Source organism: Rhipicephalus sanguineus, chromosome 1 (assembly GCF_013339695.2).
Source record: "Rhipicephalus sanguineus isolate Rsan-2018 chromosome 1, BIME_Rsan_1.4, whole genome shotgun sequence".
NCBI classification, from domain to species: Eukaryota; Metazoa; Arthropoda; class Arachnida; order Ixodida; family Ixodidae; genus Rhipicephalus; species Rhipicephalus sanguineus.
This window is the reverse complement of record NC_051176.1, coordinates 300221816-300236256: the sequence shown is the minus strand read 5'-3', so window position 1 is coordinate 300236256 and position 14441 is coordinate 300221816. Positions and strand designations below refer to the sequence as shown.

At 47.2% G+C, this 14441-nt stretch overlaps 1 protein-coding gene across 1 annotated transcript; it reads right to left on the bottom strand.

Moving 5' to 3' along the window:
* Positions 1-430: 430 nt before the first annotated feature.
* On the bottom strand, positions 431-13012 carry LOC119379362 (retinal homeobox protein Rx). The gene is made up of 2 exons (XM_037648672.2): positions 12617-13012; positions 431-686 (listed from the first exon to the last, which is right to left on the bottom strand). Exons 1-2 carry the CDS (start codon positions 12905-12907, stop codon positions 609-611), a joined length of 369 nt encoding a protein of 122 aa, XP_037504600.1. The 5' UTR covers positions 12908-13012; the 3' UTR covers positions 431-608.
* Positions 13013-14441: the final 1429 nt, after the last annotated feature.

Below are 14441 nucleotides of genomic sequence, written 5' to 3'. Positions count from 1 at the left end.
CGGTCTCGCACATCAGAGAGTACACTCAATGACGTGCTGCTTCTGAGATCGTGCTCACTCCCTTGACACAAATCATTGAGCCTACTAAAAAAATTCGTATTTGTCTTTTGAGAAAATAAATACTATGACTTTGAAAACAATACTGGTTTGTGATAGTTGGTAGGAATTCGTGGTACAGTTACTTCTGCTCCTCTGAATAACGTGTTTTATACCCTTGTCCCACTTTCGTAAGATGAGGGCAAGTAAATACATCACGAATCCAATGTTCTTTATGATTACCTTAACTTCAAATTTTTGCATTAAAAAAAACCGTTACGAACCGTTACGGAACATTTTTTTTTTTTCGTTCCGGAACGGAAACGGAACGGAACTTTTTTCGGTGGAACGAAACTAAAACCGAAACGAAAAACATTTCGTTCCGACACCCTGCTTGGAAGAAATAACTTTTATTGCACCGCGATTGTGGACGCTACAGGCGTCACGTCTTGGTCATTCCTGCAAGGTATGTCATCCAGTGCCTGGGGTAGGCGTCCAGTCAGTGCGTGAAGATGTCTTTGGCTCGCGTCGGCTGCCAAGCGCATCCAGTTGTGCAGTAGCGCCGGTCCACCTCACTGGTTAACCATTCTGCCGTTGGCTGGTAGACCCTGCGACACTCGCCAACGCGCCAGCCGGTTCTCGAACCACATCTGCGAGCACCAAGTACCATCATTGTCGCAAACAATAAATACTGGGGTGAGTGGCAAGCCCACTCCAATTCCTTTGCATCTATCTATCTATCTATCTATCTATCTATCTATCTATCTATCTATCTATCTATCTATCTATCTATCTATCTATCTATCTATCTATCTATCTATCTATCTATCTATCTATCTATCTATCTATCTATCTATCTATCTATCTATCTATCTATCTATCTATCTATCTATCTATCTATCTATCTATCTATCTATCTATCTCTCTGTCTGTCTGTCTGTCTGTCTGTCTGTCTGTCTGTCTGTCTGTCTGTCTAATCTAATCTTCGTCGAAGCGATGCATATATGCGACAGTAGCGGTATGAGCACAATATCGCTTTATATACAGGATGTATCATAAAGAAAACGCGGTTAACCGCAACTAAATGAAACCAACGACATATGGTTTGCCGTCATGTGGCGTTCGTTAGGAAATTTCCGTACACCCCTCAATACAATTGAAATGGGTGCCTGTGGGACCGCGAACCACCGCAACCACGATATACGCCAGATCTCGTGTAAAAGGACAGAGTTTCCTCTCGCGCATGCAAGCGCTATTGGCCTCAAGATCTTGGAGTGGCGCCCTCTCGCGTGTGACGTCAGAGCGGGGACTCCGCTCTCAACCGCGCTGCAGCAGCCGCTGCTCCTGTATACAGATCGTCTGCTTCAGGCGGGAATATTGTCGAACGAACAGCCTCACGACGGTCAACTGACGCCTGCAACGAATGTTTTCGAGTGTAATCTTGAGCTTGTTTTAGTTGCGGCCCAATCGACAGGGCCAAGAAATCTCCCGGATTGCCGACGAGTGCGCCGATGTCACCGACCGCATTGCTGGTAAGAAAGTGAAACTATGTGTGAGTGTTCTCGCTCGTTATCTTGTTTCCGCCTTACGATACTAATTAGTTTGGGTGTTTCGATATTTCAGTAAGCGTGCCGTTCTCCAGCATCTACAAGTATTAAGATAAAGCTTGTGAAAGGTCGCGGTGCCTCATCGAGGGCGAGGCGGTGTACGATGCAGGCCACGTTGTTGAATGCGCAGTCGAGGCCGTCAACGGAGATCACATCACCGACGCAGCTCTCGTCCTGCAAACAAGTGCGCAAGTGCCGCCTTGTTGCTCACCCCGCTGCCGATGCCCATGATTGTAGTTTGTCCCGTAATGCTGGTCAGTGAGAACGATATTACGTCGTAGTTCATATTAATACCGCACAGGGCCGTCGCATGGGTATTAGAATATAACAAATAGTTAATCGCTGATTATACCAATTATACCACGCACAGGGCCACAGAGATTAACGTGGCAAGGGCAAGCTGGGTCGAGTTTCACGCAACGCAGCCTAACGAAAAGCTTAAAGAGCTCCGCTTTTAAAAAAGTCTCTGCCTCAGGTGAAAACTTTTAGAGAATGTGCACTAAACAGCGGCAGCAGGTTTCGCTTATGACTTTATGATAAGCAGTCCGCTAGGCGCGCGCTTGCCTTCATAAGTAAAATACGTATGTACACCATCCAAATGCAGCCGTAGTCTCAGATATCCTGCGCCGCTCAGCTGAGCTCACGAGGCGCGCTTACGTGCGAGGCGATTCGGAGGCCGCGTCGTCGGCTCCTTGTCTAGGGGCCTTCGCGGCAGGTTGTGGGACGGCACCGCACCTAGTGTAAGTCGCCTATGCTTATAGCCTGGGTGCAATAAACGCCTTAAGTACTGGCGAGGCGCTTAAACGCGGTCACAAGCTAAGAGTGGCGCGTACGGTGGGTAGCAGAAGTCACTGTCCGCGAAGTGCTTGGTGCACACGGTCGATGAAGGCGTGGGGCGCTTTCCCATACTGAGCTTGACTATCCACTTCTTCTTCAGCTTTGGGTTCTTAGAATAGTGGTGAAAGCTAACGCCTTTTTCACGAGCGGACGAAGCACACTGAGGCACAGAGCAGTATTTCACCAATGCAAGCGCGCCGCACTCGCCGCGGAGACAAGCGGCCGCAGTTCTACGAAACGAAGAGCTGTAATTCTAAATGAACGTTACAAACAGACCCACGGTTGTTCGAACAGCGTCAGTAGCCACCATACGCAAGATAACCAATTGAAATGCTTTTTTGTTGAGATTTACCACAACGGTGTTTTCAACACGGCGCTGGGCCTACGTAGCAGACGAAAGCGCGCGAATCCCCGCTCTGGCGTCATACAGGCGCCGTTCGCAGCGCCGCCATCGGTCGTACACCAGGCCAATAACTACACATAAGTCACAAGGAGCCACATCCGCCCAGGCAGTCTTTGAACACGATAAGCGCTATTACGCCACAGTCGCCTTCCCGCCGTATTCTTCGCATAACATCGATTCCCCCAGTACGTGGGATCTGTCGATTTTTTTTTTTTTGTTATAGCTTGCGCATGACTTGTTCAGAAGCCCTGTTGCTCCATCCAGAATAGTGTACTGCTTTGATGTTTGTTGTTTTTGTAGCGGACACAGAAATCAACCTATGTATAACTCCTCGCGATTGTATGTTAATAAGCATACCTATAATGAAGCTCTCATTGGGGTGCTGCCGCTAATGGCGTCATCGTTTGGACTCGGCATCAGCTCATTTGATCCTGTAGTAGGAATTCGTTATCGAAACTTGTACACATAATGAGATCATGTGCATTCTACTACCATATCATTCGCACAATGCGCAACAAATGCTCAACTACCCCTGTGAAGACACGTTTCACTTTCGTCTTATACCGATTCCTATGAAAGGGGGATGAGCCGTGTTTTTTTTAAAGATATTAGAGTGAACGAAACAACTAACCCTTCGGCTGCATTAAAGCAGGAAGATGACTCGGATATCGTTTGAGTGCAGGCTCTCTTCCTTTTTTTTTATTTTAAAGGCGGCGTATAGCACCTCCCGAAATATATTTCTGGCTACGCCACTGGCCACTCCAATCCCGTCGAATCATGTGGGCACAAACAAGGCATCAAAATAGGGGCAAAGAGTTAGAATGATCAAGTACGCCACTGGCCGGCACTAACTTGTTCAATGGGGCTTGGTTAATTAGGCATCTGGGAACTGTCACTGCTTGGATGGATACCAGACGTCCCAGATGTCGCCGTGTTCATTCTGTGCTCGGAGGCTCCGGAAAGATCAGCGATAGTGGCTGAGACACGCTAATGAACCACCCGCGGGCTTTCTTCTCTTCTCTCTAGCGAGCTCGAATTGAACGGCTGCATATAGTCGCAGAAAGGTGGACGAGTTGGAACCTATGCATACTTGAAAAAAAAATGGCGCGAATACACAGGACATAATCATGGGCTACATAATCACATAATTATTCCGCATCCGAAATGTAACACACACACACACACACAAACACACACACACACACACACACACACACACACACACACACACACACACACACACACACACACACACACACACACACACACACACAGCGATGTTTGTTCGCTACCTCCGGCAACTATTTCTGTGGTGGCAGACATCTTAAAGAGACATCAATTAAGGAAGTACCTATAGAAACAAAATTAACTAACAATTTATTTAGAGGAGGCGGGTGGTCTGGTCAGATGGGAGAATTGAAGTCCACCCTGCGAAGAGCCCATTGCCGTTTTGAGATTTCCGAAGAGTGCCCGCTGTTCATTTTTGCAGTGGGACCAATTCCGACCAATTTTGCCGGTGAAACCGAAGAGCGCAATTGCCGTACTCTTCCGAGACGTCCAGCATGAGCGAGTGTCGTTATAATCAACCCGCGACGTACTTCGTTTCGGTGTGCGGGCTGCGCTTGCCATGATAGCTATCATACGTTTTAGATTATGTTAGTATGTCCCGTACATCTCTTGATCCGCAACAACAACGCCTGTTTATGCATCTTGTAATCCGTGGTGTAAGTCGCGTTGTTAGGTGTGCGCCCACATGACGACTTCGCCGATTTTTAAGAGCACCGCATCCGATTTCGACGGCGACACAAGCAATGTCATCTACTTGCTGAAATGCTCGTCGTGCAAGCTACAATATATTGTCCAAACAGAAACACCTTTTACATTGGGTTTTAACAGTCGTAGGTCGCATGTTTTGGGCATGCCTATACTCCCCTTGACCAAACACGACACCATCCCATGCCGCTTTTTTGACAAAGTAATCGCTAAAATATTTGAATCTGTTTTCCAATCGCCAACGAAAAGGAGGATCGCAGGATCGCGAATCTTTTCTTATCCACCAATTTCATGCCGTAGCTTCTAGTATCAACGAAAAACCGGGCAGTTTAACAGTTTTGTCAGCGCAATAGAAAAATCTACTCGTCAGAGTCCTTCAATTTGCTGGTTCGGTTGCTGTGGATGGAATCTCTATAGTGCTACACGCCATAACGATTGTGTAGCGTGGGCTCGCATGTGCGGACTTTACCACTTATGATTGCTTCGGTGCTAATGTTTCATTTGATAAAAGACGTACGTCTGATACTCAAGAACTATTAGTACACGTTTTGTAAAACCTCTGTAGACATTTTTTTTCATTTTTGCATTGTTAACTTTGTCACCTATATGAGTAACAGTCTCAACTTATCAATCCCTTTCCACCCCTCTCTCATTATGCTTCCTTGCTTGTTAACTGTTAAAACTAGTTGGTGATAAGAAAGCAGAGACGAGTATATATACCGGGTGTCCCAGCTAACTCAGACCAAGATTATAAAAAAAAAAGCAGCTCCACTACTATGAAACATGAGGAAGTGCGTAGCACGGACACCGAGCGATTGCCGTTCGTAGAGTTCCCACTGCTCCGTTTACGTAACCGTCGATGACGTCAGTGTTTGATCTAAGCATGTATATAGGGTTTCTCCTGCACGAGTATAATAGGGAGATTCGAAACTCGGTGTGCGACATGCGCGCTGCATTTTGCTGCGCTTTACCGACTTCCTGCTTGTTACAGCAGTTGAGATACGTGTCGTCTGCAGCGAGTTCCGTCAGGTTGTTTCCCCCTTCAAATGTAGCGACGAAGGCGCCGGAGAAGCGCCAGTGGGAGGAGCAATCGCGTGCTTTGCGAGGCGGTGGCGCCCTCTCTTGCGCGGCGCGGGTGTCAGCCGCATGTTTCCTAAGCGCTTTTTGCGATTTTAAGTTAATTACTGCGGTTACTTCTTGGTTATTTTGTTGATTATATTATTTTATACCTTGTTCGTTTATTTTAACCCGGTTTTGAGCATTGCTACTTGTTTTAGGCCTGTATTGCCCACTTGATTTTGAGCGTGTTCACGCCACATAAGATCTACGGATGGACGACAAGCCGGGCCCCTAAAGTGCTACGCACTTTAAAAGAAAACACGCGCAGTATAAAAACTTGAAGGACGCGTGAGTTTCGCCTTCACGAGTTGGAAGCCATAGCGTAGTCTGGCTCCGTTCGCATCACCTTCTCAATCTCTAGCCTGCTTCGCTTCTCGGTGGACACCTCAAGCGTGCCGCAACGAAACGAACGTCTGTGAGCGTAACGTTGGCCGTTGAAAACTATCCTAGAGTGCCTACTGCAAGTACTGTTGCGAAGTGTCCACTACGCCATAATTCCTCCCTTTGCGAATTGGCGAAGTACCCACTACGCGAAGTACCACTATATACGTGCTCGTGTTGCCGCTACACGCGCACTTGCGCAGCTGCACTCTTTGTTGACGCTGTTGCTGCTGATGATGATTTATTATGGCTGAGCGCTTTTTAAGGAGGGCTTTAAACAACCCACTCGTTGCGCTATTCACATGTTTTGACACCTGGCGCGATTCTACGCTTCTGCCACGCAATATAACATGCAATAAGGAGACATCCTCGCACTACATCGCATTCGGATAGCGTTTTTTTTTTCGAAGCAATTTCAAGGAATGGCGTGGCTGTATGGAAGAATGCCTGCTTGTCACGCACAAGGCCTGGGTTTGATTCCCACTCGAACGGCATTTTTTATTATTTATTTATTTTCATCTATCTCGATTTGTCGCTTACAGACAACGCCGATTTTTCGCTCACAATTAAGGATGCCGACGCCGACGCCGGAATTTCTGCGAAACGAGCTCTTTAACTCTGTCGCGTTAAAATGACACACCCTTGAAAGGGGCGCATACCTTTTGCAAGCCCGCATTGCGGCACTTCCACAGTGTTCACTTTTTACTTCACCTAACTTTTCACATACAGAAAAGTAATGCCTGCAGACATGAAGAGCGTGGTCTTGCGAATCGCCGCAAGTTATTGCGATCACCAGCGCTCATGCGCAAATGTGCGGCGAATGCGGTTTGAAACAAACGAAAGCAAACAAATCATGTCCACAATTTCATCAATGTGCACTCTATAAAGTGCACATTGATGCAGTACAAAAACAGCGATATCTGTTTTTAAAAACTAAACAAGAAGCTTGGAAGGTTACGTCCATATTTGCATGCACGTCCGGAAAGTCATCCGGCAATTCCAGAAAAGTATTTCGTGCGTACCGCTGTTTTTTTGCCCTTCAGGTATAATGCAAGCATTTCTCCTTTTGACAGGCTGTTTCATATTTGGCACAACTACTTGCCTTGTAAAAAAACAGTTTCTGCCAACGGCTGTCAGAAAACTCATCCAAGCATACAGATCGGCATGGCCGTTTAGAAACCGACAAAAAATGAAGCGCATATATACGGCTTCCGTGGCCGCCCATATACTGTATATACACCATCTCAAGGTCACCGACAATAGCATGAAGCCTATTGGTATTACTGGAATACAGTTTATGGTAAAAAATGCCGCGACTGAAGACAATTAACTGTGCATCCGATCCATCGGTCATCTTCTCCACAGAAGACAGCGACAAGAGTGCATTAATATCTTTGAAAACTTCTAAAGTTTTTCTCGCTCTCGCGGTGCTGAAAAGAAAAAAAAGTTTGGGCTTTCCAATATTTCTATAGTTAACGAAAGCCTGTTTTCCTTTGCATCACGGCGATGACATGGACGTTGTGTATTGGCGCAAGTAGAAACAGTTGACGTTGCTATATGGATTGTTTCGCAGTTTACCGTGCACGCATCTGCGTAATTTGTATATCGATGTGGCCAGCAGAAGCATGCGGTTAATGTCTTTCAATAATCATAAACTACAGTCGCTTTTTTCACAATCAGCCATGCGCCTGTACGACATCTATTGCAGTGTGGCATAATGCATCTATCGCCCTATAGTTCCTTTCTTCCTTCATTAGAAGCTTTGTCTCGATACCTCACAGTTAACTGATTTTTTCGAGATATATACTGTGAAACGTTTCTGAAGCTGAATCCCCCTCCGCCACAAACCCCAAACGGTCTTGAGAGTCCCGCAACTGTCATGTTTATCTTCGGGGTGAGGTACCTGGTCAAAGTATGTCGACAGTGACCAGCTGACAGTGACCCCAGATTCGCGTAACAGTATACTACAACACCAACTTTCCACACTTGTTGGGTGCACTTCAGAACTTCTCGTTGCGACGGCGAGGGGGATTGAGCCCTCGAACCACTCCCTCGGCTACGCCACTATTAACTTTGTTATATTGTATCTGTAACAACTAATCGAACAGTGGTACGGCAGACTCATAAGCATGAAAGCGGCTGAGCTGGTGCATTAGACTTTTCTTGATCTTGTTAATTTCATGTCACGGCATATAAAACGCAGAAAACATTCGTTTAAGCGCCAAAAATGGCGGCACCCATGAATCGAAAGTAACATAATACACATACGGACTCGGAGACAGTTCTTGAGGTTTTTGTGCGGCATGCACCTCATTTCCCACTCTAATGGCGGCAATAATCGGGCGATGAATGGTGAATCCATCTGACTGATATCACCAGTTCTTGCAGGGATCATTTCCAACACTCAGCAGCTCTTCCGTGAAGTCGAGCAGCCATTTGTTGGAATTAATTACTATCTGCGACTTACTTAGCATTTTTGTGTCACCAAGTTTGGTGCCGTTTTCATGCTCATACGAAATTAGTAACTCAACCGATGGAAGTGAATTGGTGCCGTCTTCAAATGCATGCGTTCGAAACTGCATCAAGCGCAATGTCCGTTTTGCGTTCTTGTGTCATTCCTCTCTGTTCATCTGATTATGCGGCGCGTCGTTACACTTCAGAATGCCATACCAACTAGCCCCAGAGGAAGCACTTTTTAAACGTTGCATCCGAAGATCTGCAGTATACATGGGCTGCTCGGCGTCAGCCAGAGCTTGGCATCTTTAACAGAGGCCAGAAAGCTGCTTACAAATCGTATTTTGTGAATGTGTATCTGTGTGTCTGGGGGGGGGGGGGGGGGGAAGGGGGGGGGGAAGGAGGGGGTACCATATAATATGCTCTCGCATATTGTAAATATATTGTAATTTTACTTCCACTGCCGAGAGGTTCGAGCGCAATGTTACAGAAATTACCCGATTTCGAGCCGATTATGATGTAGAGCACGAAGTATAGGGAACAGGCGACGTTCCAACAACCGAGGATAACGGCACGTGCAAAAGAATGCTACGCTTGAATTGCCAAGAATGCCTTTCCGCTCGTCCTTGCGGGGAGGATGCCCCCTGTCTCTTCACGCACAATGCACGGGGAAGCGGCCTTCAAAACATGACGAACGGACTAGCGAACGCATCAGACATCTCAGCTGGATTGCTGCAGACCAGGACGTTAGTGTGCGGACGACTTCATGAAAAGCAATGACATTTCAAGTTATACTACATGCTTTTGCTCGTTTACGCTCTTTCTTTCATTGAGTGCTTTCGAAGGCGACGTCAGTATTGGAATTCCTTTGTTCGCGTCACGATGGCCCACAGCATACGTACAAAGTCACCGCCTTATTCGGGTATTCCGACAAACAGCTAAACAAGCGCACAGAATATGAGGAACACGTGGCGGCCTTGACCTTCATCCTATCGTGCGTGCTATTCGGAAAGATGAAGCGCACACGCTATATATACATACATACATACACACACACACACACACACACACACACATATAGGTCATTACATGCCAAGTGTCCCAGACGTGGCGCTCGCACATCGCAGATTTTTCTGATAAAATTTATACCTTTTTCGTATACCCCATGGAGTATTCTGGCTAAATATTTTCGCTCGAAAAATTTTTCAAGACCGTGGCACCCCCTCAAAGTTCGCGTGATTTTGTTAAACTGTGCCTAATAGAAAAATGCATATAAAATCTATTTTTGCGTGTCGAGCTTCGAAACAGCGCTTTCGCCACTACAGAGGTTCTGTTAAGTTGTGCTGTTTAACAATTCCGAAATTTTTGTGTTCATCTGTCAGCTACGTATTTTCAAAAAGAACGAACATCTTCAAAGTTTGCGATTTTTCCTTCAGCTAACTCGAACTCTCACTAAGTAACGGTATCGTTGGCACATTGTGCTATAGGGCCTTCTGCACAACTAGTATACACAGCTAAAAGTGCATACAATGGGCGTTATTTCTTTCGGTATGTGTATACAAGTTGTGCAGACAGCCCTGTAGCGCAATGTGCCAACGATACCGTAAGCTGCTGTACGGCGTCCATACTTCCCATTCTGCCTTCCAAGCAAGCTCACACTGTAAAGCGAATTCATTACTCGTAGTCTTGACATCGAGGAGGCTTTCGAGCGCTCACGAGCCGCTGACATACATCTCGCATCTTGCCGCCTCCTTTGACGAGTGTCAGCTAGAGGTGTGCACGGGCTCCGGGTAGCCCGAAAGCCCGAGCCCGACCCGGCCCGCGGGCCGGGCTCGGGCGGGCCGACGTATTTTCACCTCGGGCCCGGGCCGGCCTCGGGCTACTTGGAGTTTTATCGGGCCGCGGCTCGGGCCCGGCGCAAAGCCCGACTCAAGCCCGAAATATAGAGAATGAGCGGGAATTGTTTTCCAGCACGCATGCAGCGCCTTTTTCGCGACCGCCCTTTACCGTTTTTCCTTTCCATTCGCTACTTTAAACAAAAGGGGAGCAGGTAAAGCACTGCCTCTGTTGCGCTCCGACAAACAGAGAAGTGACACCACCTGAGCTAGTGACGGCGCCACGCGACTGTTCGCGTTAGATTTAAGGCCAAATCCCATATGAGTGGAAATGCACGCGACTGCGACCCGACGTAGATCGCCTTCGTGCAAGCTGACGCTTGCATGGGCATACCCCATACACGTGGCGGCTTTGGCGAGCGAACTCCATTGTTGCTAGCATGAGGCCGTCTACTTGTAATTTGTAATCTGTGTAATAGAGACTGTTCGTCGCGTGTCGTTTGGTCATATTTGATATGCTCAATAAAATGCCAAATTACCGGAAAACGATGTTTTGTTTTCGCAGCGAACCTTCAAAAGGTCGGGCCGGGCCGGGCCCGGGATTTTCTTTTCGTACATCGGGCCGGGCCGGGCGGGCTCGCAGCCCTTTGCCGTCGGGCTCGGGCGGGCCTTCGACAAAGTCAGCGGGCCCGGGCCGGGCTCGGGCTCGGAAATACGGCCCGTGCACAGCTCTAGTGTCAGCTACAAGTGCGACCACGTGCTTTGCGGCGAAGTGGCAACAAAAAGGAACGCCGGGTGCGTTCTGAGGGCCAACTTCAAAAATTATTTTCTTTCTTAAAACAAAAAAATGATTTGATTAGACTTTCTACATTACTTAGCGATGAAGTGTTCTAACAAACGCCGCATCATGAGAATTTTTTCTTGGACCGCATCAATACAAAAAATACGGTCAAATATGCGACAATTCACATATTTTCTCTGATTTCACATTTTTTTGGGGGGGAAATTCGAAGTCTATTACAGCCCTAAGCATCTTTGCAGGAAAAAACACTTTCCTAAAAACCACACTAATATTAAGATTGCTTAGTGAGAGGTCGAGTTAACTGAAGAAAAAATCGCAACCTTTGAAGATGTTCGTTTTTTTAAAAAATACGTAGCTGGCAGTTAAACATAAAAAATTGAGGAATTGTTAAATAGCACAACTAAACAGAACGTCTCAATAACCTCTGTAGAACCTCTCAAGAACCTCTGTAGTGGCGCAAGGGCTGTTTCGAAGCTCGACACGCAAAAATAGATTTTATATGCATTTTTCTATTAGGCACAGTTTAACAAAATCACGCGAACTTCGAGGGGGTGCCACGTTCTCGAAAATTATTTTTTCTAGCAAGCATATTTAGCCAGAATACTGTGGGGTATACGAAAAAGGTATAAGTTTTATCAGCAAAATCTGCGATGTGCGAGGGCCACGTCTGGGACACTTGGCATGGAGTGACCCATATATATATATATATATATATGTGTGTGATTGTGTTCTTTAATTCGTTTACTCAACTGACGTCACAGGTATATGATCTGCACCGAGTAACATTTGCAAGAGAACTATATCAAGCAGTACATTCACTAGTGAAAACAACTACATCGGTTACATTTGATACACTTCAGAGCACAAGCTTTTAATGGAAAAGTTGAAGACTGTCGTCGTAAAAAGCAGAGGTTAGGGAGAACGAGAAGGCATAAACGTTAATTGCAAGAAAAAGCGAGAAAGTGTTTTTCGTCCGAGTTGGGCGGCTCTTTCGTCCAGACAAACGCCGCCAATGATTTTGCATTGCTTCCAATTTTTTTTCATCACTCAAAAAAGAAAAAAAACAATGGGGGCAATAGCCTCATGACGAGCGCAACAGCACGATAGGATGATAAGAGAGGAAAGGCAGGGAGATGGACGCTCGTCCGCCGTCCTATCCGGTGCTAGGGGAACTAAGGGAGCATATAGACGAAAATGTACAGGAGCCTACACCCTATTCGTGGTGCGCATAATGATCGGTTCGCGCCTGAGGCAGAAGTGCCTCTGCGCAAGTTGGCAAGAGCACAACCGTTTGTCCATATCCGAACAGGTAATATATATGATGTGACAAGGCACTATGCAACCGCGGTGCGCGTATAAGTTTGCTCACCTTGACGGCGTCGAGTGGCAGGCCCATCTCCGCGGCTAGGATTGCCAGGTCGCTGAAGTTCGGGTTTCGGTTGTGCTCGAAGGCCGCCTCGAGCTCTCGCTCCTGGAAGCCGAGCACCATGGGCAGCCGGTACGAAGGCTGCAGGTGCGCTTGGATCGCGGTGCTCGCCATTCTGTGCGCGGCCAGCGGAGACCACGGCTTTTCAAGGGCAGCGTTGCCGCCTCCCGCGCCACTGTCCGCGCGTGGGTTGCTTGCCGCCTTGACCGTGGGCGAGCCGCGTCCCAGAAACATGGCACCGTCGCCGGCACGCGCGCATTCAAAACAAACCACCAGCGACGCTCGCTCGCGCAGCGGCCGACACCCCTCGATTCGTCATTTGGCTGTGACGGCCACGACGGGTCGCGTGCGGAAACGGCACCGCGTCACGCGCGTCGCGGATGCCGAGAACATTAGCTCGGTGTTCGTCTGCTTTGACAGCACAGAGCACTGTCATTAGAGGGACATCGGTAAAACATGAATAAGCAAAACGCAGTCCCACAGCTCCTGCGGTCCGCAGCAGCAAATTATATGTCCTTCGAAGAGCGACACACGCGTTTTTTCGCGTAACACTCTGCGTTCAGTGTCACGACGCCCTAATTTCGCTAAATAACGATTTTTGGGGTTCACGTGCCAAAACCACGATATGGTTATGAGGCACGTGGGAGATTCCGGATTGATTTTCACCTCCTGGGGTTATTTAATGCGCATCTAAATATAAGCGCACAGGCGGTTTTTAAATTCGCCCCCATCGAACTGCGACCGCTGTGGCCGGGAATCGAACCCGCGCCCTCGAGCTTGGCTGCGCGACACCTTACCAACTAAGCTATACCGCGGCGGGCTCCGCTCAATAATGCATCTCCACAAGACTAAAGTCTGCGCAGTTTAAACCCTCTGTTCCCTTGTGCTCAAGCCACCGCCCACACTTCATTACGGCCGTTCCATGCCACTGGAACCAGTACGTATCGAACGTTCACAGGTCTAACTTAAGCGAAAAAAAGTATCAAGGGACGTTTCGGCAGCTGCGTGCATATCAGTTGTCCCCACTTCAGGAAAGCTACCAAATATTTATTTGCCATAAGTGATATTTTCATTTTATTCACATGTTGGCGCACCAGAAGGGAAGTTGCTATCGGTCATCATTAAGTTAGGAGACTGATTTCATCGCAATGATTTGATTTGCCGCGACCATTGAAATATATTTTGCTTCGACTGATTAGTTATGAAAAACAATTCGGTATATCTGTGTGGTCAAAACTGAAGATTGCGGTCATGTCAGTGTGTTCTTCAAACAACTCAGAATCAACAAGTGTGGGCGGGTTGGTAATGTTGCAAGGTTATTCTTAAGCAGCACTAAAAAAAAAGCAACAAAAAAAACGAGCAGAAATAAAACGTAGAGGTAAAATGCGCACGATCCAAACCGATGTTGAACTCAGCGTCTGTTACGTCTACCGTTCCTTGGTCCTCACCTTATTTGAGCGCTGCTTAACGATCACCATGCAATTCAGAATCAACGAGGGGCGCATGCACGCACAACATTTTGCCAAATGTAGACTACTGTCTTCGTGAAGCTCGTTGAAGGTCTGGCGATCCTCGTGACCCAGTAGCCTCCTTAAGAATATGAGAAGCACTCGTGGAAGACGTGCGGTGCCTTTCAATGAACGGATAAATTGTTGACCTAAAAAGAAAAGAAGCGCTTCCTTTTCCCATATCTCCCTTCCTTTCTGAATGGGTTTCCGATGCTTGCCTATTGCTCTTTTATCGAGGCAAGGTATACGTGACCGGGCTA

Excerpts from the sequence above, each read along its gene's own strand:
- LOC119379362 (XM_037648672.2), bottom strand. The coding sequence starts at position 12,907 with ATGTTTCTGGGACGCGGCTCGCCCACGGTCAAGGCGGCAAGCAACCCA. Across the intron at positions 687-12,616 it reads TGCCACTCGACGCCGTCAAG|ATGTGGTTCGAGAACCGGCT; the intron begins GTGAGCAAACTT and ends TGGTGCTCGCAG.